Source organism: Daphnia magna, linkage group LG1 (assembly GCF_020631705.1).
Source record: "Daphnia magna isolate NIES linkage group LG1, ASM2063170v1.1, whole genome shotgun sequence".
NCBI classification, from domain to species: Eukaryota; Metazoa; Arthropoda; class Branchiopoda; order Diplostraca; family Daphniidae; genus Daphnia; species Daphnia magna.
In genome coordinates this window covers 6679299-6702621 of record NC_059182.1, presented here as the reverse complement: position 1 = coordinate 6702621, position 23323 = coordinate 6679299, and the positions used below count along the sequence as shown (strand labels likewise).

The 23323-nt window shown below is 38.2% G+C and overlaps 3 protein-coding genes and 1 long non-coding RNA gene across 9 annotated transcripts; 1 reads left to right on the top strand and 3 right to left on the bottom strand.

Annotated features, from left to right (window-relative positions):
* Positions 1 to 825: 825 nt before the first annotated feature.
* On the bottom strand, positions 826 to 2190 carry LOC116930134. 5 transcript variants are annotated; one of them, XR_006647007.1, is made up of 4 exons: positions 1423 to 2190; positions 1189 to 1352; positions 1043 to 1130; positions 826 to 981 (listed from the first exon to the last, which is right to left on the bottom strand). It is a non-coding gene; the product is annotated as an uncharacterized LOC116930134 (long non-coding RNA). The 5 variants fall into 5 exon arrangements; XR_006647000.1 differs by having other exon boundaries at positions 1058 to 1130; XR_004398264.2 differs by having other exon boundaries at positions 826 to 1130; positions 1423 to 1544; positions 1618 to 2190.
* Positions 2191 to 3890: 1700 nt separating this feature from the next.
* LOC116930116 (heat shock 70 kDa protein cognate 4) lies at positions 3891 to 6810 on the bottom strand. Its single transcript, XM_032937486.2, has 8 exons — positions 6651 to 6810; positions 5739 to 6311; positions 5357 to 5679; positions 5045 to 5300; positions 4784 to 4987; positions 4617 to 4714; positions 4448 to 4556; positions 3891 to 4390 (listed from the first exon to the last, which is right to left on the bottom strand). Exons 2-8 carry the CDS (start codon positions 6303 to 6305, stop codon positions 4001 to 4003), a joined length of 1947 nt encoding a protein of 648 aa, XP_032793377.1. The 5' UTR covers positions 6306 to 6311; positions 6651 to 6810; the 3' UTR covers positions 3891 to 4000.
* Positions 6811 to 7859: 1049 nt separating this feature from the next.
* On the bottom strand, positions 7860 to 10191 carry LOC116930126 (abl interactor 2). 2 transcript variants are annotated; one of them, XM_032937499.2, is made up of 8 exons: positions 10044 to 10191; positions 9866 to 9984; positions 9721 to 9797; positions 9339 to 9610; positions 9006 to 9274; positions 8662 to 8929; positions 8356 to 8598; positions 7860 to 8294 (listed from the first exon to the last, which is right to left on the bottom strand). In XM_032937499.2, exons 2-8 carry the CDS (start codon positions 9947 to 9949, stop codon positions 8131 to 8133), a joined length of 1377 nt encoding a protein of 458 aa, XP_032793390.2. In that variant the 5' UTR covers positions 9950 to 9984; positions 10044 to 10191; the 3' UTR covers positions 7860 to 8130. The 2 variants fall into 2 exon arrangements, with proteins under 2 accessions (XP_032793390.2, XP_045024213.1); XM_045168278.1 differs by having other exon boundaries at positions 9866 to 9968; positions 10044 to 10187.
* A 58-nt stretch (positions 10192 to 10249) lies between these two features.
* On the top strand, positions 10250 to 15914 carry LOC116930109 (cyclic AMP-dependent transcription factor ATF-6 alpha). Its single transcript, XM_032937479.2, has 13 exons — positions 10250 to 10556; positions 12151 to 12218; positions 12288 to 12462; positions 12533 to 12642; positions 12869 to 12980; positions 13065 to 13253; positions 13325 to 13524; positions 13594 to 13886; positions 13948 to 14088; positions 14152 to 14341; positions 14421 to 14718; positions 14784 to 14824; positions 14915 to 15914. Exons 1-13 carry the CDS (start codon positions 10481 to 10483, stop codon positions 15107 to 15109), a joined length of 2088 nt encoding a protein of 695 aa, XP_032793370.2. The 5' UTR covers positions 10250 to 10480; the 3' UTR covers positions 15110 to 15914.
* The last annotated feature ends 7409 nt before the right edge of the window (positions 15915 to 23323 follow it).

The window sequence follows — 23323 nt, the reverse complement described above, 5'->3', positions numbered from 1 at the left end:
GATAAGCCCGTAGGGGGTCATACTCCTACTGTGATCAGCAGCAAAGGTTGTGAGTGCGCTGTCCGGAAAGGGGACGTGGGGGTCCTCAAGTTCTATGATATCATTGGAGGGCGAAGAGGCTACCCACAAATCCGAATTAACGGTTAATCGCTCACGTAAAAACTTGTCCGAAACCTTCCATCCTCTTCCGGCTTCTCTTAGCCACGCCCCGGGTAATCTCCCCGGGGGCCCAAATTCAATTGAGGCAGTGTCTCGGCTTGTATTGGTTGATGGCAAGCGGAGACACTGCCTTAAACTACTAACTACTACTTAAAAAATACAAATATTTAAAAATATAAATTTTGTGTTGCTACATTTCATGCATGTTCTTCCATTTGAATCTGTTTGCAGATTATAATGCTAGCTCCATTTACTCCACAAGTATGAATGTACATAGCTCTTTATAAGACTTTCTCATTAAGCACTAGTTGATTCAACATGTGCTGCTTGGGGATCGAACCCACTACCTTTAGCTTATACAGTCAATGCTCTACCACTGAGCTACAACTGATATTTTCAAGAAATCTACTGCTCTTGCACAATGCTGTACCTAGGTGAAGTTGAACATAGAACGGGCATTAGTTTTTTTTTTGCAGCTATTAGATTCTTCGTCTTACTTCGCATTCAGCTCGTTATATTTCTGAATTATACATTAATTGAAAGTTCTTACCATTGCGTGTATAAGATTCATTGACTAATTTGAAACCATTGAGCATTTGAAATCTGTAGGGAATCAATCCTAGACTTTCGGCACACCACACCGGTGCTCAACCATAGAGCCAAGAGTTACATGAACATATTGACTGTATTTCTATATAATGTAGATGCAACATGTGCTACATGTGGGCTTTGTAAAAGCGATACCAATTTACAACACAGCCATGCCCGCTGTGAATATCATCTGTCACCCATGGCTTTGTGGATGGGTGTCTGCCTGGGAAACTGAAGATTTGGAATCAATATCCACTTTTGAAAACAATTTATTTAAATTATTAGGTCACACGTTGTTTCATTTTACCAATTTTCCATTTGTTTTACAAAACTTGTAATGAGAAACAAATGTATCATCCTCCAATTTTAGGTTTTTCCTGCTAATTTAAGAATACAAAAAAGTCACTTTATTAACATGATTACACATTTGTCAAATACCTTTAACATCTTTTTACAATCTTTCCAATGACACTTGGTTGGCATCAAGACATGCTATGTTCCTTGTTCCAAGAAGCAGGAATATATTTACGATACAAGAGCCATCTAAAGAAATTCCAGTTACACATTTTCTTAAGTGAAGAGATTTTTAACACTGTGTAGTCCTATGTTCAATAAAAGTTTAGGTAATATAAATATTTGTCACAGATTTGCATATGAAAGCCAAATATAAACCCAAATTATTGTTGATAGGCCATTTCAAGATTGCTAACGTGAATCTGGCATCGTACAGATGAGCACAATGTGCAGAATTTGCCTATTTTTGCACACTGTAGGGCTGAGTATAGGAACTAAACCTAAAGATATGGAAAAATTTCTTACAGCATATAAAAACTGAAAGAAATAACATGCAATTATACTGCACTGTACATCCAAATGACTTCTAGTGGAAAACCAACTTTCAAACAATCGTGTGTGTTGTGAAAAATTGCCCCTCAGGTTGGTACAAAAAAATTTAAATTTTCAGTGTATTAACTATTACGCTAACTACAAAGTCTACTATAAGTCAACTTAACTATAAAGCCATGGCATTACTGTACCACAGTGCTGTCGAGAGACAGAATGCTTCTACGTGATACTAATTCATTAATGGCAAGATCATAAAATTTAACTAAAATGCTTCATCCGGTGGTAAGAAGTTACTAGCATGTCCGTGAAATTAACTAAAACATCAAAGAGCGACAAACGCAATACAATATTCGGCGCAACAGTTAGAATTGAAAGCGAGACATTCGTGCAGATTGCACAACGTTTCCTACGAGCTAAAACTGTATAAATACGTAAGAATTGAGATGGCAACTTTCAAAAAGGCTGTTTCTTTGTTTGTACGAGAATCGGATCGCAATAGCACCACAAAATGATTAACAGGCATTTTTTACTAGTTAAAAACCTGACAATATGACAGCTTGACAGGCGCCATTACGTGAAACTGCTAATGCACAATGACCGTGGCAACACTGGGAAAAATGAAGAATGTTGCCAAATCATGTCTGAAAACCTCGAATTAAAAAAATCTTTGAAATTTTGAATTTAAATTCAGTTTTAAGTTTTTAACCAAAAAATTTACAAGCATAGCGTGAAAATGAAATTGATTTTCGTAAACTTCGTTTTCCCATCAATTAAGCGGTTTTTTTATTAAACCGAATCAGAGTGGTTTTTATTGCACCCACTTTTAATTTAAGAAACTCACAAAATATAAATCCTAATGGTGCAGGTGCAGCTTCAAGAAAAACAACAAAACATGTAAAACTTTAATGAATTCTCTGAAATTTGCCCTGAATCACGAACGCTATGTCCCAAAAACCCAAATTTGATTTTTTACGTTTATTTCAAAAACTATAAGACCAATGGAAAAATGAACTCGATTTCCTTGAATTTCATTCAATTCTGAATCAAAATCATGTATTTTACGCAAAATATAGAATTTGCCCAAAAATGAAAAAGTGGGAAGGGTATTCCTTCCCACTTTTGTCAAATCTGCAAAAAACGATATCTCTTGGATTTCGACAAAATTCACAAGGCATAATCCAAATTGAACGATGATTTCGATTAGGTTATTGTTTTTCTCGTTATACTACCTGTTTTTTAAATTAACGAAAACAAAGTGCTGTTAGCGAACCAACTTTAGTTTTCATTCGTTTACGTTTAGTTCAAAAACTGTAAGGCCAATGGAAAAATAAACTTGATTTCCGTGATCTTCATTCAATTCCAAATCTAAATCATGTATTTTAAGCTAAATATAAAATTTAACCGAAAGTGAATAAATCTAATTCATATACAAAACCTTTCCCCCTTACCTATCAAGACATTTAAAAAAAAAAAAACTTGGGCGTTGCACCATTGGTACAACGGTTGAACTCTGCCGATGTTTGCTCAGTGAGCAGTATTCATGCTCTGCCTACTGCTGCTTAGTTGCATAATTCCTTTATTACTATCAAGGTTGTGCACCTAAAATCATGGGATACTGACACTGGAGGTAGGTCAATGAAAACACAAACCCCATAAACTAGAATGCCATTTTCTGATTCAAGTGCTATTTCTGATCAAGGCGCATTTTGCAGTCCTTCCTTCCATAAGCCTTCTTGTATTATTGCATGTTCACGATTCTTCGGGAAATTGATGCATGGGCGAGGGAAACTTGTAAAAAATTGTTTTTAGGAGGCAGTTGGAATCTTTCCTCTTATGTTAATTCCAACGTATTCTCAGCTAGCGACGTCCATACACTATCTCGTCAAAGTGTGTGCAACATTTCGTGACCAACTTCTCTGATTAGAATGATACCGCCACTTCATGCAAGTAGACGGCCCCCTATCGTACTCTGTTTTCGTCATATTCCAATATTGTTCGTGACATTAACTAACTCAGAAAAGGACCTTCCATTTATATGTGGCAAAGATTCTACTTTCACATGCCATATCCAGCCAAAAGTTGATTGATTGTGCATTGCACGGTGTTACAACTACGACCAATGAGCGCACAACTTCGGCGCAACATTGGCTCTAAGTTTATTAGATGTTTGTCGAAGCTTTTTCAAGCTCGAAAATAACGAACTTGCAGCCAGGAAAAACTGATGCTTCGATTGACATACCTTGCCAATCTTTAGAAAGAAGGAAAAGAAAGCTTATCGCTTAAAATGGGAAATGTAGAATGGATTCATTGTATTCGGTGATGACTATGAATACGTTACTTGAATTTACGATCAGATGACGTGAAATTTGGGTCTAGAATTCGCGGGCAATGGGTATGGAATGTTTTAATCGACCTCTTCGATGGTTGGGCCTGATCCAGCGCCAGGAGCAGGACCTGGGGCAGCTCCAGCTCCAGCACCACCAGGGAAGCCAGGAGGAGCTCCTCCAGCTCCTTGATAAAGCTTAGTGACGATGGGGTTGCAGACTCGTTCAATTTCTTTCTGCTTATGTTCGAACTCTTCTTTGTCAGCCAGCTGATTGGCATCCAACCACTTGATGATCTCGTTGCACTTGTCCATGATAGTAGTCTTGTCAGCATCGGACAATTTGTCCTTGAATTTTTCATCTTCAACAGTGGACTTCATGTTGAAGCAATAGGACTCCAACGCGTTCTTGCCAGATACGCGTTCGCGCTGCTTTTCATCTTCAGAACGATAACGCTCGGCATCCGACACCTATTCATTAAACTTATCGATAGAATACAAGACTAGACTCGAAAAATAATTTATTACCATTTTTTCGATTTCTTCCTTCGACAATCGACCTTTGTCATTGGTGATGGTAATTTTGTTCTCGCGACCAGTCGACTTGTCGGCAGCAGACACATTCAAAATTCCGTTTCTATTAAAACAAAAATTACTTGTCTGTTTGATCTTCCCTTCTATAAAACCAATTGCTTACGCGTCAATATCGAAGGTAACTTCAATTTGCGGAACACCACGCGGGGCAGGAGGAATACCAGTAAGTTCGAATTTCCCCAAAAGGTTGTTATCCTTCGTCTACCAATGCAAATGTTTTTTTGTCAGTAACAATTTCTTACTTCTAAGAAAAAAGTATTAAATATTCACCATAGCACGCTCTCCTTCGTATACTTGAATCAATACTCCCGGTTGGTTGTCAGAGTAAGTGGTGAAAGTTTGGGTTTGTTTGGTTGGAATAGTAGTATTGCGCTTGATGAGTGCAGTCATAACACCTCCAGCTGTTTCAATGCCCAAGGATAGAGGGGCGACATCCAGCAGAAGTAGATCTTGGACAGCTTCCGATTTGTCACCCTAATAAATAATTGAGAATGATGGAAAAATAAGGATGTAAAGTTTGTTTCAACTCACTTGGAGAATAGCTGCCTGAACAGCAGCGCCATAGGCAACTGCCTCATCAGGATTGATCGACTTGTTGAGTTCTTTTCCGTTAAAGAAATCTTGCAACAATTTTTGGACTTTCGGAATCCTAGTTGAACCACCAACAAGAACAATATCCTGAATCTGGGTCTTATCCATTTTGGCATCACGGATAGCCTTCTCGACCGGTTCCATAGTAGAGCGGAAAAGATCGGCATTCAACTCTTCGAAACGAGCCCTCGTGATGCTAAATAGAAACTGTTAGGAAAATGACCTGCCAGATGAAAAAAACATTTTATGTACCTGGTGTAGAAATCAATACCCTCAAAGAGAGAATCAATCTCGATGCTAGCTTGAGCCGAGGAAGACAAGGTACGCTTGGCACGCTCGCATGCTGTTCGAAGGCGACGCAGGGCACGCTTGTTTGTAGCCATATCCTTCTTGTATTTCCGTTTGAACTCTTGAACAAAGTGGTTCACCATGCGGTTGTCAAAATCTTCTCCTCCCAAGTGAGTATCACCAGCAGTAGACTTAACTTCAAAAATGCCATCTTCAATTGTTAAGATTGAAACATCAAAGGTTCCACCACCAAGATCGAAGATAAGTACATTTCTCTCTCCTCCAACCTATTTTAAATGATACTCTTAAAATCAATACATTATCAATTTAGGAAGGAATTCTATACCTTTTTATCTAACCCATAAGCAATGGCAGCAGCAGTAGGCTCATTAATGATACGAAGAACATTTAGACCAGCAATTGTTCCAGCATCTTTAGTGGCTTGTCGCTGGGAATCATTAAAATAGGCAGGGACGGTTACAACAGCATTACCAACAGTTTTGCCAAGGTAAGCTTCGGCAGTTTCTTTCATTTTGAGCAACACCATGGAGGAAATCTCTTCTGGGAAGAATGTTTTGGTTTCATTCTTGTAATCAACCTGGATCTTTGGTTTCCCTCCATCACTAACTACTTCAAATGGCCAATGTTTCATGTCAGCCTGGACAACAGAATCTTCGAATCTGCGTCCGATCAATCGCTTAGCGTCAAATACTGTATTGGTGGGATTCATTGCGACTTGGTTCTTGGCAGCATCACCGATAAGACGTTCGGTGTCGGTAAATGCCACGTAAGAAGGTGTGGTTCGATTACCCTGGTCATTAGCAATGATTTCTACCTTTCCATGCTGGAAAACACCAACACAGGAGTAGGTTGTACCCAAATCAATGCCCACAGCTGGAGTCTTGACGGCCATTGTGTTCTGTAAAATTAATATACAGCATTAAACACAGAATTCAACTTCTTAATTACACAAGGGTTAGGAAAAATAATTTTCCTCAGACGTGGGTTAATACACACGCTAATCATCAGATTACTCTTCTGGTGCGAACCGCGAATGGTATAACCCAAATTACATCACAGGAAATGGTATGCGAGGAAGTGGACAGGAAAGTTCTAGAATACGCCCAACCTACCCACGTGCAGGTCGGCACATAATTTGTGAAAACTAACTAAAAGAACCTCAATCAAGGACCAGGAGTAGGGAATCTAACATTCACATACTCAAACAATAAAAATTTTTACGAATAACTTCACTTACCAAACAAAAAAATGACTGATGACGTGATAAAAATGTGTACAATTATCTCAGACACCGTCCGTGCAGCGTGGCGTCCTGTGAAGAAAGACCGAATATAATCACTCGCAACGGAAACTCAGTCGGCTGTATCTCTTTTCCAGAATGTTCTTAAGCATAATTCTTTCAATAAGTATAGATGCCCAACTACAACAGCTAGGCAAACGCCATCTGGCGTAGAACAATTTTGCTTACCAATTTTGCTTACCAGAACATAAGTGAGCAGATTTTTTTCTGCTTATTAAAAGAATGTCTGTGAAATTGTTGTTATACATTACGGCAACAATCAAAACAGATTAAATACTTTCTTCTTTTGATAAAAAAAATCTATTATTTTTTATTTTATTTTTTTAATACGAAAAATCTAGCTGTGTTTAAAGAAAAAATCTGCGCACTTGAAATTTATCCCAGCGCCCCTGGTGGCACAAGCACAAATCATAATTTTCTCTGTAAAACATTTGAGTGTACCAACTTTGGGGTATAGGGAAGCATTTTTTTAGTTCAAATAATTCAAAAACATCCACTATATTCTAATAGAGTAAAGAAAAACGCGTCGTTCGGCATAAAAAAAATTAATTTAAGGTTGTTTTGAAGTATTTTATTTATATTTTTGGAAACGCCGGTATTAACATGGCGTTTATGGGGTGGAAAGGTGGTGTACCTAATCATGTGAACGATACTTTAGTGCCCTGGGTGTAACTCCTACAATTTTTTCATATAAAGATAACTTTTAGAGCACTTTCTCTTCTGATAGAGGAAAACGGGGGTGTACCTAATCGTTTGGTGGGTACTGTAAATAAAAAGATTTGTGAATAACGACTTGGAATCTCTTTTGCTCTACATGATTACCGTTGCCAACTAATTTGTATTCGAGGCTAGTCTAATACCTTCTTATAGTTGGTCCTGCAACTGTAACTAAAACTTTGAGTCCATCTGATTAGGTCTCCGAACGTCACATGTTTTCCAAAATTCCTCATGTGGGTTACTGGGTAGATTATTTTGGTCAAGAAGATTGCGACATAACATGGCTCCGTCGTGGATCTAACTGATGTAATATTGTTATTACCCTCACGTCAATACCTCAGTTTTTTTTTCTTCTTCTTCTCATGAATACACAAGGTTAAGATATCTATGTTATTATTATTTAAGAATTCCTAAAAACAGTACACTTGATTTGTTTATAAGATGATCCGGCATACATTTATTCCTGGCCTGTAGAGTATCTGCCTTGTATCAACATGAAGTAACTTTTACAAAATTATATTTTGAGGAATAGAGGGGAAAAAAGTAGAAAATTTTGAAATAGTTTCATAAAAAAAAAGTACAACAGCATGTCTCAATCTACTAAAATTGTTGAAGAAGAGAGAAAGAGACCATATTTAAGGGAAAGGAGCTCTAAAAGTAATAAAATCGTGAAAACATTTGTTTGTGAACTTCAAAGTCTCTACATGCAAGATTCTACATAATTTCCAGGGAATAAACCAGTAATGCCATCCAAAATTCCTTCCCACCATCCATCGTCATTTTTACGTAAGACATAGATGACTGAATTTTCTTGGAAACTTAGTTCATCTTCCTTGTCAGCATAGTAATCATAGACAGCCACAACTGAAAAATGGAAATCAACTTAGAAAATATAAGAATTATAATGTAAAGCTTTAAGATATACCTTTGTCTATATAGTCTTTCGGTACCCAACCCGGTAGGTCCGCATCTACTGGCATCAGAACTCTACGTCGGTTGCTTGTCCCATTATCAGAAGGTTCCTCAGTAGGAAGGGGAGGCGGGGGAGGCGACATACTTCTTACTCGGCCAGAACTTTCAGTGTTAGTCATAAGAGTTCCATAATTTGAAGGTGGAGGTAGTGGCATTTGCTCCAAGTTAACATTCATCATTCCAGGGGAGGGTGGCGCTAAATAAATATAGTGATGATCAAATTGTTAATTTCTTGATAGATTAGAGAAGAAAGATTTACGTGGATTAGAGTAGGACCTCTGACGTTCGAGGCCTGAAGCATAAGTTGCGGAACCAGGTGCGTAAATGGCTGATGTTTGGCCGTGAGGAAGAGGATGAACCATGCCGATTTGTGGAGTTTGTTGGATCATCTGGGGTGCGTTGTACGGAGACTGGTGCATACTGCTAGATGTAGAGGCATGAGACATAGGAAGTGTACCATAACCAGTGCTATTCCTTTCGCGACGGGAATGACCCAAAGGATAATTGGGAGCATAATTGGATGGAACCTTTAACGGGAATTATTTAACAACAGTTAGGAAATTATTATAAAACACGTAGGAAATTTAAAAAGACATTACGTACTTGAGGCGGGGCGACGGCAGGCGGAGTCCGATATTCCCTGGATCCTTTAGATAGGCTTCCTGTTCCTACAGCGCGGGCCATGGGTGGAGTTGGCGGTTTACTTGTTGGGGCAGGAGGGACCGGGCTGTGTCCTCTCAGAGTTCCAGTCATCATTGGTGCACCAAGAGTGCCCATTCCTGCTAAACTGCTACTACTACCTTGACTGCTTGCTCTCTTTTGACGAGGTACTTCATTATGAACTCTAACTCCATGACCAATTTCGTCCAAAGCTAAAGACAACGGTATTTTTTACTATCTAATACTATATCATTAAATCTAAAAACATTTTAATACCAGCATAATCAATTGGTCTTCTGACATATTTGATGGGTCTCTCCTGGTTGGCTGGGGCAAGAATTTTATACTGTCTTGATGATGATTTATTAGTTGTTAGAACACCAATCTCTCTTCTGGCAACCTTTTCTTTGTGAATCATAACCATTTGATTGATGTGATTAATTTGGCTCTCCATCTCAGCCATTTGAGTGGCTTGCAAGTCCAGCATTTGAAGAAATCCAAAGGCTAATGTATTGATTTGATATGCCACAGAAGCCAGGGATTGCGTGCTAGAAGTGTTTGTTTAGGAAAGTGTATTGTAAATAATGAATTTCGTTTACTTTATAGGTATTATTATTTGTGCTTTATCTCATCAAGTAAATTTGATTTACGGCCTTACGTGTAATTTTTTGTTTCCTCTAACGCTACTCTCTTGTCTTGGGCTTGAGTGTAGTTTCCTTCACAATAATCGGCTACCTATCACGGCACGACAAATAAAACTCGGTGTTAAAAACGAAATGTAAATACAAATGAGAAATCATTACCTTCTCCAAGTTGGTCTGGCTCTCGAGCAGGCTATTGCGACCCTCTGGTATGTCAATCGTCATCAGCGTGACAAGGTCAGCCATTTTTGGGAATTCTTTCGATCTTAATACGTAACAATCTATTAAAATGTAGAATGCAAAACTAAACAAATTTCAGCAACTTTGCAGAAATGAATACCAATGTGGGCGTCGTGAGAGAACCACTCCTTGCCTCTCAGTTGGGCGTCAACTGGATAGTCCGTTCTACATCTTTGTAATAATCATCGGTAGGTGGCATTAGACGCTTACCAATTGTTTTGTATGTTAAATGGAAACACCAGATGTCGCGGAACAGTATTGGCCTGACGCGATCAGGGGGATAGGGGTGTTCCAATCTAGAAGCGTGCAGCCGGCGAGTAACATTACAGATCGAATAGTCGAGAAACGAGAAGTTTAAACGAAACCTAAATATACTAGGTTTCGGAATCTCGTGATCACGTTGGTTGACACGTAGTCTACAGTGTTATCGTGGTCCACACAGTGTTATTACTAAACCCTGGTTTGCAAGAAGAGTTTTGTTAAGTGCGTATTTTTGAACACCGTGGGAAAACGCATTACATAGCGTGAATTTGGAAAATGTCACTCGATTTAATATCCAGTCTCGATACTCGTTTTTTCGCGGATGAAATCAGCTCATCACACATCCCTTTCGGTAAGCACGGAATCTGCATCACCTTCTATTCGATCCTGAGTTTTCGAAAATAATAAACTGTTGAAAACCCAGAGGTTGGACAATGGGGTGAGAAGACATTAAGGGGCGTTTTCTCGTCACGTCATAGTTTTACCTATTTACGAATTTCTAATCGGTACAAGGGTTTGTTTAGCCTGTATGCATTAACAGTTGAGTAGCAGACTCTCAACGTACTTTGATTCGTGCAAAGGAGGACGCATAGCAGAGAAATTTGCAAAATAATTTGTTTTACCCGCTACCCTTCCTCGTGAAACACCCTTTGTGTTGAAACAAGATCTGATCAACAAAATGCTTGAAATGTAAAAGGTGTTTGCCTGACTCGTAACATAGAGTTTTACACATGAGAGGCCAGCGACTTCCGTCAATGAAAATTTCTTTTTTCTCGAACGAAAATCTTTTGTCTCCTCGTGCAATGCCACGAGGTAATAGAACTCAAGGTATACCTGCAATAGGGAAGTTGATAAAAGCAAGCATTATCAAAACCGCCTCCAGCTGGTATGGGGGAGCCACAGTCTGTTTTCAAGCCTGTCGCCATGTATGAAATGGAGTTTTTACGCACGAGCATGGCCTTGGCCTTGAAATGGGGAAATTATTAAAGTTTACTTTCCTGTTTATTGGTTGTCTGGGTTGGAAGTAAACACATATGGCGGTGCTTCTCTCAATGACATTCGTATCAAAGCACCTAAAATCAAATATTTCGGTCTGTAATGTAGGACAAAGACGGACAATCGAAAACGAAAGTAAAAAATCCAAACGGTTTGAAGCAAAAACAACACGCAAGGCTGTTAATGATATTCATATTTCTAAAAATTTCTTTCTTTGATAGTTTGCCTTGTGAGTAGTGTAAATCTTGAACTCCGGCTATCTATAACCTTCATAATACATGAACCTTAATGGACCTGATGCTTTTGGCTACGTGTAGGGTTTTGCGTCTCACCATACCGGTCTTGCTATTGAACCAAAATCTTGGCACTAACCAACCTGTTAGTGAAAACTAGGAAAAACCTAACTGAGCAACCAGCGGCAACAGACGTCGACATCCAAAATAAGGAAAAATTGAAAGGCGCGGTTTTTCCCCTCTTTTGCTTTTGTTCTTTCCAAAGGCGGAACACGAAAAGCAGAAAACGTTTCGAACTCATTCGTTTATCTTAAACACCATATTTTTAATGGTTTCTAAAGGATGGTCGTAGAGCAAGAAACGTGGACTTTTAACTCTCGCTTTCGTTGTGCCACGTAAACGTTGAGCAGTCACACCACGTATTGTACATACGTTGTAGTCAGTTCGACCGAAAGACGTTTAGAATATGCACATAGTTGAATGTATTTTCGAAATATATATCTACGACGTTGTTTGAGGTTCATGTTTTGCAACAACATTTCTCGTCAAAATGGTGGGGGGTGTGGCTTCATGACACAAACCATAAAATGTAACTGGGTCACAGGGGCTCGTGTAACGACCAGTTGCGGCACTTGAAAATGACAGTCTTCCTACAAACTAAAAAAATATAGAATTTTTTTTCAACGTTCCTTAAGTTAAAATGCGCTTTTTACACAGATTTAGAAAGCAGTTTAGGCTCCGAGGAAAACATGATGTCTTTAAGTGAGCTGACCAACGATCCTATGGTAATTTTTGGCAACTTGGTGAATTTGAAACCGAAATTTATTCATACAACTTTTCTAAATATTGCTCAGATACCATTTCATCCAACGTACCACGACTCGGAATTCATGGACACCGGTTTGAGTTCAGACAGCGATTGTAATTCATACTCTGGTCTCCTAGAGTTCAATTTGCATGCCAGTGCATTGGAAAAGGATTTTTCTAAATTTGACTCTAGTGATTTCCCTAATCTTCTCTCTGGAGTTGGTATGTTACTTTTTTTCCCAACAATTATTGTATAATTTTGTTTTTTTTTTAATTTAATTTTATTAAATAGATGAAGATATAAAACTGGAGCCAATATCACCTTTAGCTCAGTCACCCCAACCTCTTTCACCGTTTGAAAACAGTGTAACCTCGTTAATGGGCGTTAAATCCGAAATACAGGTATGTTTATCCTTAATCGGTGTAGAAGATTTGCGAGTTTTACCAGATGACTTTCTCGGTGCCCCGCATAAGTCATTTGCGTAATATCTATCCTTCGAACTTTCTATTATGGAAAAATGTAACATCAAAGCTTTTTTTTTTTCAACTTCAGTTTCGATTAATAGAAAATCGATCTATTATCACTTCCAGGCATTTTAATTGATGTTGTTGCCTTGATCATTTTTAGTCAAATTTGGAAACGCCGCCAATTTCTCCACCTCATCTAAGCAACACATCAATTCTTTCACATCATTCCAATAATTCAGACATCATTAAAGTGATTACCATTAATGCAGATGGTAAGTTTTCTGCAGTGAACTCGTAAAGCTTATCATCTAATTCGTGCACGCTTTATTCGTTATTTTGCGTGAATTTTTATTCAGGTAACTTTCACCTGCCCAAGGAGACAAAAGTGGTGTTGGCTAAAAATAACGTTACGAATGTTTCGTCACCATCCATACATTTATCCAACCAACTTGGAACGAACATCCAACCAAAGCCGTTACCTGTTAACCCTGTGGTGATTAAAGTCGTCGCAAGCGGCGCTGCAAATGGGAAACAGAATCTTTCTGGTAGGTTTTGATAATAACCAAGCTCGTTAGTTTGTAACGACGTAAGTAATAAAATAAGAAAAAATTTTCAGGTCAATCGCTTGTGCTTACCCCAGAGGAATTTGCTACTTTAACACAGCAGAGTTCTGGCAAATGCGCAATAGAAGCACTTCCAGTCCAAACGCAAAAGCTAGTGCAGCCAATAAATGGTCGAATACCAAGTCCGTCTGTTCACTATTCAAAACCAATTTTATCCTGTTCGTCCCCGCCTTCAGGACATTGCGATGGCGATGTACGTCAAGTAGTTTTCTTAATGAATTTCGTTGTGTTGCAGAACACATTTAACTGTTGCATTTAACAGGTGAAAGCTTTAAAACGACAACAGCGAATGATAAAGAATAGAGAATCTGCATGTTTATCGCGCAAGAAAAAAAAGGAATACGTATCGTCGCTAGAATCAATGCTGTCGGATTTGAACCGCGAAAATCAACAGCTAAAACAGGAAAATTCTATGTTACGGGAGAGAGTAGCGTTGCTGGAACGAGAGCGTGACAGTACAAACAAATCCCTCGGCATCAGCCCTAATACAAAGAAGGCTACCACTGTCTTGTGTGCTGTGCTACTGATGCTGTCTTTTAACGTGGCCACGTTTGGGTAATTTCGAGAATGAAAATTATATACGAAATTTCAAGCTCATTATCATTTGGTCATGTAGGAAAAGTTATATGAATCCAAGTGGGCCAGGATTAGTATTGCCAGAGGGAGTCATGAAAGCTGAACCAGCCGTAGTTTTTCAGCGTGGAGCTGGACGTACGCTGCTGTGGGCTACCGAGGAAAACCCTGACTTCGATACTGGGTAAATTGGCTTTTTGAATTAGTCTGATTGCTTTGTTTGGATTTTAAATAACGGTCCATTTAGGAGCGAAAACATGAGCCTTCCAATGTGTCCAATGCTTATTAACAGTACCGAGTCGTCAAGAATCGATAGCGAGTTACGAGATTGGTTCCATGCTCCAAGCCCTTCAAGTGTTCATATACCTATTTTCAATTCCGCAAAATCTGACGTCGAAGTGAAACACGAGTCACCATCCAAACATGAACTAGCAAAAGTATGCCGGAAAATCATTCCACTCATCTTCCCATTCGTTTGGCAAAACCACGCCATACTTAATTTCAAATGTTTATTAGGTAATACCTCACTCGAATGAAATGAGCAGCACAGCTTACAGGAAATACTTGCTAACTCAACGGAATTCAGTAGTTCGAAACACTCAAGCGCAATTCATATCGAAAAATGAAATTCAAATCTACGAGGCAGTCCCAGATCGATACCTTTTTGCAGCCTTTTTTGAAGCTATCCAGCGCAAAGACGATACTTTTTACGTCGTCTCTTTCTCCGATGATCACCTTCTGTTACCTGCCACCGAACACAACAGTACAGTTCGACCACGCATGTCCCTGCTCCTTCCTGCCATGCCTCTTAATCGTGAGTGAAACGTCCTAAATATGCTGATTAAGACATTTAAATCAATAGATCTGTTTCCATAACAGAGACGATGCATGCCCCCCGTGGTCATATCGCTATGATGCAGGTAACCATTTCAATCCGGATTTCAAAACAATTTTTGCTTTCTTTTATGGCTAACTCGCTCCGACTTATAACGCCATTATTTCCAACGCAGATTGATTGCGAAGTGACGAATACGCGACTTCTACACATTAGAGAAGATTCGATCCCGCCGTTCATGTCTGAAGGAAACCGAACCGAGGATCGGAGACCAGAAACAGGGAAACGTGCGTGGCGCAAAAGTGGCAAAAAAAGCCAGCCAAAAGTGGGCAATTTCAATGCAACTTCCAGTAGGAATTCCAGAGGATGAAATCAACCAACGTTTTGACGGGACATGTCGTCTCCAGTCGGCTGATCAAAACGATTTTCAAGAGATCTCAATTGCTGAAAAGGTTTCCAGCTTGAACAGAGAATCCACTCCGTGAGTTTTCTCATCACACATTCACACACACAGCTCGTCTAAGCGCTCTTTGGTTCAGATTTGTTTTTCAATTTTTTGAAATTTATTATTATTTTTTTTTTTACAAAGTCTTATGACTACCAAAGACTGCCTTACCTTGTTTAAGAATCATTTTCATTCACGAGAGGCACAAGTTTAAAAAGTCACCAGTGTTTTCAGTTTCAAAAAAAAATTTTGTTTTTTACGTGGGTTATGGTTTGGTATTTTTTTTTTTTTATATAAAATACATTTTTGTGATTCATTTTACTGGAGAATATGCAAAGTGTGGTAAAAAACTGCATCGGGTGCTGTTAGAGTGGTCAATAAGACGACAGCTAAGGCTGAATACAGTTTGGAATATGGTTCTGTTTTAGAATTGTAGAGCAAAGGAGTAAACTAGCTCACGAACACCAAAATGAATGTCCGGCCACTGGCACATTTCCAGCATTTCGGCGTGTCGAGTTTAACCTTTCGCTTCCTGTGTGGATGTCCACAGAGGGGGGATAGTTATTCGAGGAATTTTTCTTTGCTGAAATCCTAAAGTTAACGTTCGAACTTTGTTAGCTAAAAAGTTAACGTTGGATTGGTTTTAATGCAATGGGATTGAACACTGTAGTCCTACCTTGAGGACATTAAGGTCCATTTATATTTGGAATAAAAGTTATGAAAAAATAAATACTCTTTTACTTCAAATTGATAGAATTCGTAAATTGACTATAAATCCTTGAGTTCAGACCCGATTAACTTAGACCACTGCCCTACCGGTAGGTACTGGCGCGACAGCTAAAACACAAAAACAGTAAAACACATTTTATGTGTGTCAGTACCTCTCGGTAGTAAACTGGGTCTCATGTAATCACGACCGAGCCTTAATAAATCCTCTGTTTAGGACTATTCAATGTCCCTGGTAGGTGAAAACACTGGACAAAAAATGCATCGAATACAGATAACTGTTTTTACCATACGCGATATCTAAATTTTCCAATTTTTGAATCCAAAACTGACGTCGACTATGGTCGGAAAATGGATAATAACTGACCTTGATGTTTGCATTTTGAAGAGTAACCATGTCTTTCCTACATTTCCATTTTCTCGTTGACACAGTTTTTAAGGCTGCACCATGACGGCACTAAAACATTTTAAGACAAACCCGCGTGACGATAGCAAACACGTTTGAAGTCGGATGCCGCCAAACCAACCCAAATAAATGCCCACCTGCAGTGTTCTGCCACCTGGTGTTTGATTTAAGCGAATTGTTCTTCACTTTCCCTTATACTTTAATTGTAGGGGTATGAAGTACCAGGAGTAGTAAGTCGGGTACCACTCTTTTTGTTTGAACGATACGTGATTTAAATTGCAAATTTAACGAGGATCACGAAAATTGACTTCGTTTTCACTTGGCACTTTATAGTTTTTATGTTATTTGAATTAAAAGTGGTTGCGTTCAAATCTTGTTTTTATTGTGTTTTATTCCAAAAACATTGAATTAACGGGAAAACTAAGATTTTATGCGGAATCAGCGTTCAAATTCGCTTCGAACAGTTTATCGGTCTTATCGAATTTTAAGCCCGAAATTTTCATGAAAAAGTTTTACTTAGACCTACAGTAATTGTTTTCTCAAAAACTGACATGTAGCTATAAAAATACACGATTTACATTCGAAATTGAACGACGATCACGAAAATCGAAATTCACGTAGGACTGCTACCATTCCAACAGAACTACAATATTTGTATACTCAAAACATTAAATTCTTTAACTGCGCCAAATAGCATGAGCCGGTTATCCCATTAAAATTGGCCAACAATCTCCGACTGCTGGATTCGATTCCAACAGTGTGTGAAAAATGTTTGTCCCCAGTGACATGAGGGTGGGGCAGCATAAGCAAAGACGGATGGGATTATAACCATTCGGATTATCCCTGTTCACCAAATAGCAGATTACTTAAGTATTTAAAATGAATTATAACCCTTGGACCAATATATAGCGAGTGAGGAAGCATTCGCATTAGCTTAAGCATTTTATCCGCATTTGGTATAGTTATAAATTTTTCAAAGAAAAAGTTGAAGTAATTTGAAATCGCTAGAATTAAACTTGGGGTCTTCAAAATGCACGCTAAATCTTTAACATTAATTTGCCAACCAATGCCTAACAACTTGCAGATGTTCTCTGACAGCATGGGCACCACCTGTCGGCTGTTAATTTTTATTATGACAATCAATTGTTTTTTAGCATCATCTTATCTACGAGAATTTCATTCTAATAGCTCATACGGTTTATCTTTACTTCTCCATCGCCGTACGAAATGCTGAAAGCATATTCGCATATAGCGATACTGTGTGACATTTAGTAATACTTATAGTTCTTGTGCTGACAACACATAGATGCATATTCTGCACCGTGTTATTGAAATGAGAGTGTCGCACACAGTTCCCAGCAGTGAAAGATTGAAATCTCAAGTAATTAATTTTGCAGATAGGGAGACAAGAGTAAAATATATATAGTCCACCAAGGAGAGCAGTAACGCGTTAAAGAGACCTGAAACGTGTTGATAAAGATCGTGTGTAACCTGTTCAAACACGGTACATGGTCGTTTATTTATTTTTTTGTGCTGTATCTACCTTGTTTGAACTTCCCTCCTTTTTTTTTAGAGGTTTTCCCACGGATCTTTCCCCCCACGTATATCCTTCTTTACACACTTTCCGATGAGACGCCTCGCTAATATTCACACACAGACACACAAGCATGTCGACAAGTTACGCCGAAATGTTTTGTGTCCATGGGAAAAAATAAATACATTTTTTTTTTAAAGCTGATGCTCTATGTACGTGTTTACCTATATACGGTTGTCATATCCGCAGGTAGCCGTGTTTTGTTTTTAATCAACCAGTTGCGTTGGATTAGTTCATTTTCTATATTTCATCAGATGAGATCGAATTATTATTATTATGCTGGGTGTTAATGGTTTGTTTGTTTTGAAAATAAATAATTAATTCAAACTTATTGTATAAAGAAGCCAAAGCGGCGCGGGAATATGTTTTGACATACGAAAATGCTTAGGCTAATAAAGATTGTAGAATGTTGGGCTTGAGCCGAGGATGCCAATTTGTTTGTCGGATGATGTAATACTTTGTTGACCCTCATTGCACAAACGGCCTCTTCGTTCCCTTTGAAGTGGTGCGTTTTTTTGTCCAGCTGAATTGATCCAACAACAGAGTCCTGGTGGCTCACTAATGTTACTCAGCCCTCTCTTTCACACTGGCCCAAGGTCTTGGTTCATTCCCAGCTTCTCTCTTTCCGCATGTTTTTGTTTTTTTTTCTTTCTTTTCCCACCAACAAACTGAGAACTACGCATAACACCGCAAGATCTGAGAAAAAAATGAAACTTCTCAGCGGCGGAATTCACACACTTGCGCATGGAATTTGTTCGCGTCGCTATTCAGCCCACAGTTGAGATGAAGATATTTGAAAAATCCTTCTATTTTATCCGCTTTAACCATCGCTTCTGAAAAATGTTGAAATTGTCGATGCGTCTCTTTGCGTTTGTTTTTATTCTTTCGTTGCATCCATTTCTATTTTGTCCTGTGTATTTATAGAAGATGTTGGCTGGCTGTCAAACCCTACGGCTCGATGTTGTTCAGAATTTTTCCGCTACATGTTCCCACATAATATATAATATTTCCTTCTTATCTCGCTTTCAATAAAAAACGAAAAATGAAAATGAAAACATTTCTTGGAATGTATACAGCTTTTGCGCCCATACATATACCGTCTGACATCTATAAGATATTCTTCCCTATAGCACATACTTACGGTGGGGCATTCCTCTTCTTAAGACGATACACATTAACTTCATTTGGTTTTATGTGTGTGTGTTCGACAAATCTATCCACAAAATTTTGAATATTCAGATTTGATCATTTGAGGCATCCTGATGGAGGGGGGAGCTTTCTATACACGAATGATGAAACCCTATTATACCCGGTGATTGATGCATGTCAAATATATCCAAGACGTGTGAGTGTAATATACCAGAGGCAATATTACGTATACCGCAACCAATTTTGCTAAAAAGGCCGCCATTTAAATTTAAATAAAATGGTGTGCAGAGTATACACATTTTAAACTGCCAGTCAAACAGCGCCCAAAGAAACATTCAAGCGGATGGCCCACTTTTTAAATCCGACCCTCGAGAAAGAAAAAGTGTTGAACACTTGGTTCTTTGAGCTATCCAGATATATATGCGGTGGATTGTATATCCTCCGTACGATGAAAAGGACTTAAAAAAAAGGCGACGACAGGCGGTGTGGAATTCTTTCCGTTAGCCGCACATTCATTTGGAAGAAGAGATAATCTTTTGTATTTTATAAAGAAGAACGACAAAGCGAGGGAAATATCGTCAAAGATACTTTTACTCCGGATGCGATTGTGTGTTAAAAGACGGGGCGCTTTTTGTGTGTGTAAAAGAACTTGTTGAGGGATTTCCTTGACGAGGCTTATATGCCCCCGATAATAAGAAAAAGAATTTCTTATTTCCAGCGTGACTAACGGGCAACGACTGCCGGCTATTGTATGATCCATCAGCGACATACTTATAGAATCGACTAAACATCCTTTTCAGCCATCTTGAGAAAAAGAAAGTGCCCCCGAAATTCGATAAAGACCTTAAATGTTATGGTCGTATATATAGTTGTCGGGGAAAAAAATCATTTTAAACCGAGTGATATTTTTTTTTTTTTAATATTTTTGGCCTCCATTAATAAGGTGCTGATTATTAGACAAGATAAGAAAAAAAAAAAAAAAGTTTTTCTGAAATGAATCAAAATTTAAAGAATAGGTTTTTGGCTGTGTGAAGTGCTCGTCATTATGTTCTGCTGCGAGTAATAAAGAAAGATGTTGTGTCTGAAATATACGCAAGGAAAAGCTATAAATAATGTTGGCAAATGGCGTATAGAGTCTCATCGATGAGAACGGGAACAAATTTTCTCTCATCCCTCCCCCCAGGAAATATATACATAGCTAACAAAGTCTGAAAGCTGGACTGCAGTAATACATGTAGCAGTCGTCATCAATTGGAAGATTACCGAGAGAAAAGAAACGAGCGCTTGGAAATCTCACGGTAATGGCATCTCAAATTTCACATGGTTATGTATATACCGAGCGTGTGTGTGTGTTTATTTCCCGCAAAGTTACAGCATATCTCTCTCTCTCTCTCTCTCGGTAAATCTACAGACACTCTCACGACGTATTATTCGGGACCTTAAAAGAGAAAAAAAAGGCAACAAAGATCCCACACTTTTACGCAGCTATCAACCATCTACACATGTGTGTGTGTGTACGTACGTGTGTATGGGATTCTCGTTCGGACAGTTGATTATACAATCTTGCATGCACAGTAAGTTCTCACTTGTATTCCTTGCATCGGCCATTAGACGTGAAACTTTTTTTTTGATTTTCCCGTGGAACTTTTCCTGCCCGATGCGATGACTGAACATTCTCATTTAATATGTACTGAATTCAACGCCTGGGTCTATTAACTTTTTTTCTTTTTCTTTTTCAGCTGTCAATAATGACATTCTTTTTTTCTTTTTTTACGACTACACTGAAATATAGCTTCATTTTTTTTTTTTTTTTCCTCTTTTTTTAAATTATAGTAGTACAATATGAGCGTCGTTAAGTTTGAATCGTTTTCGAAAGCGCACGGATGTTGTTTTTTTTTTTTTGCGTCTTTATTAGATTGACTCTCACACGCTTTTCTTTCAGACTTGATGGAATATTTATACACTGTAAACGTAGGCTTTTAAATCGCGTGAAAAAAATTAATAAGGTCTAACCGCTAAATGTATTACGATATATATATTTTTTTCATTCCAGGACGAATATCTTATTTGTTTTGGCCGCAGTTTAAATTCTTATTTTCTCGATTGTTAAAATCAAAATTGTTCGTCACAAATATTTGTCGAAAAAAATAAAAGGGAGAGGTTTCCCATCACTGAAAATCTGTGTTATTTACTCAAAGATAAAATGTCAGAGTAGGTAAAAATAAAATAATGCGGGGGATAGTTTGAAAAAAATAAATAAATAAATAAAAATTCTCGAATAAAGAGCCATTCCCAACATAGTTTTCAGACGAGCCGTTTTCCGCCCAACAAAAGTTGAATAGTTGAACACGTTTGAAAGCTCAGCCCCGCACGTTCAAAATCGAAACAAATTCATGGCATAATTCAGAACTATATATCAAACATAGTCCAAGATACAAGCAAATTGCGAATTGCACTTGTAAATATAACATGACCTATTTTAAAATAAAATCACTAGCTCCAGTCTTAAAAAAAAATTTTTATCGACTTCAAAAAAATAAATAAAAATAAATAAATAAGAACCGCCGTGGGAAAAAAAAGACGATTGCAAAGACAAGTCAAGAAGAAAAAAAATGCATCTCATAAAAGTCGGCGGGACCGATGTCAACTTATGACAGCCCTCAGGTATATAAATATATTCTTATGGTGGTATATTGTATAGCCCCCTGAAAAAAAAAAAAAATGGGATTGGGTTGACGGATGATTGAGGTAGGGGGGAGGGGGACATATTTAACTTTGAACCTTTGAAAAACAGTCGCACTAAAAAATTGAAAAAAAAAAAAAACTCTTGATAGGCAAACGCAAGTTGTCGGTGCCGCTCACCGTATGCTTCTTATAAATTTTTATGACTTTTCAGATTGATTTCCGCATATTTCGCGGGCAATCGCGCGCAGAACACGTTTGTATCGCACATCACAAGAAACAAAACACACACAAAAAAAAAACGTGTCATAAAACAAAACAACAAGTTTGTTCGTATACAGGTATAATTAAAAAGATTCAATTCAATTTGATTAAAAAGGAGTATAAAAACAAAAAAACAATACAGTTGAACCGGTATATTGTTCCTCTGTGCTGCAGTCCAGTTTGTTATATTGTTAATCAATTCTGTGATTGATCGCACAATCCGAGACACCCTTTAATCAACTCGAAAAAAAAATAATAATAATAATAATGAAAAGGAAAGATAGCAGATTATGGATACTGAATTTGTGATGGTCTTGCGTCATCAATGGCATCAGAAGATATCAAGAAATGGTGAGAGATTTTTGGGTTCTACTTTTTTTTCTTTTCTTTCCTTCAAAAGTTTGGTGAGAACAGCCAACATTTCCCGAGAGCGGAGACGACAACAAACGAAGCTGACGACAAAAGCTCACCCTCCCCAGAAGAAAAAAAAAAAAAAAGATTTGAAATATTCACACGGACACGGCTTAACAGCGCGTCGTTTCCCATGAATCGGTGTGGCGAGAAAAATAGACTTGCTCTCGCACGTTACTCGTCTACCTGATGAGAATATTGGACTATAATGGCATTTTCGACCTGCTCTCCTTTTTTGTTTTGTTTTTTTCCAAGTCTATTGTTTTCATCTGCAATGAGCATTTTTTTAAATGATATTCTTTGTGATCAAATGCTTTGTTTAAGTCAATGGCTTGTGTACTATTTTATGTATAGATACAACTATGATGCAAGATTTCTAATTGCAGTCATTGCGTTGATGAGTGCCTTTTTGTTGCGATGCGTCATTGTCGAAGAAACGAGGCGTTTAGTCGGAGGAATGAAAGAGAGCGGGTCGTGACCCGAAACGTGTTGTTCGTGATCATTTATATAAGTACAGCGAGAGAAAGAGCCGTTTGTAATCATCTTGTCAATACGTGATAATTTGTTACGGCCGAGCCAAATTTGATGGATCTGATACAAATCCCATCAATTGACTGACTATCTCTAACCTATAATGAATCATTCCCCCGCCTATTTTAACGGATATATAATAACCGCATGTTCAACATGTTTCGGTGAGTTGTGAGCAAGCGAGAGAAACTCATCATTAAAATCTGTTTTTGTTTCGATTGTTCATGTGATTAAACAACAGAAAAGGTAGGATATATACGAACTTTGGTTTCATTTGGTTAGGATTCAAGGTTTTGACAACATCTTTTCGCAACCGTAATAAACTGGTTTTTACATGAATCAGTCAATTGCGCAAATCCCAGCCCGTCTGTCACCA

What these genes read in the sequence shown, in the direction of transcription:
- LOC116930116 (XM_032937486.2), bottom strand. Translation starts at nt 6,305, where the DNA reads ATGGCCGTCAAGACTCCAGCTGTGGGCATTGATTTGGGTACAACCTAC. An exon ending in ACGAAGGAGAGCGTGCTATG is followed by an intron (nt 4,715 to 4,783) that starts GTGAATATTTAA and finishes TTGCATTGGTAG; the next exon opens with ACGAAGGATAACAACCTTTT. An exon ending in GTTACCTTCGATATTGACGC is followed by an intron (nt 4,557 to 4,616) that starts GTAAGCAATTGG and finishes TTGTTTTAATAG; the next exon opens with AAACGGAATTTTGAATGTGT.
- LOC116930126 (XM_032937499.2), bottom strand. Translation starts at nt 9,949, where the DNA reads ATGGCTGACCTTGTCACGCTGATGACGATTGACATACCAGAGGGTCGC. An exon ending in CTGCCGTCGCCCCGCCTCAA is followed by an intron (nt 8,930 to 9,005) that starts GTACGTAATGTC and finishes TTCCCGTTAAAG; the next exon opens with GTTCCATCCAATTATGCTCC. An exon ending in GAGGTCCTACTCTAATCCAC is followed by an intron (nt 8,599 to 8,661) that starts GTAAATCTTTCT and finishes ATATTTATTTAG; the next exon opens with CGCCACCCTCCCCTGGAATG.
- LOC116930109 (XM_032937479.2), top strand. Translation starts at nt 10,481, where the DNA reads ATGTCACTCGATTTAATATCCAGTCTCGATACTCGTTTTTTCGCGGAT. An exon ending in GCGTTAAATCCGAAATACAG is followed by an intron (nt 12,643 to 12,868) that starts GTATGTTTATCC and finishes GATCATTTTTAG; the next exon opens with TCAAATTTGGAAACGCCGCC. An exon ending in CAGGACATTGCGATGGCGAT is followed by an intron (nt 13,525 to 13,593) that starts GTACGTCAAGTA and finishes TGCATTTAACAG; the next exon opens with GTGAAAGCTTTAAAACGACA.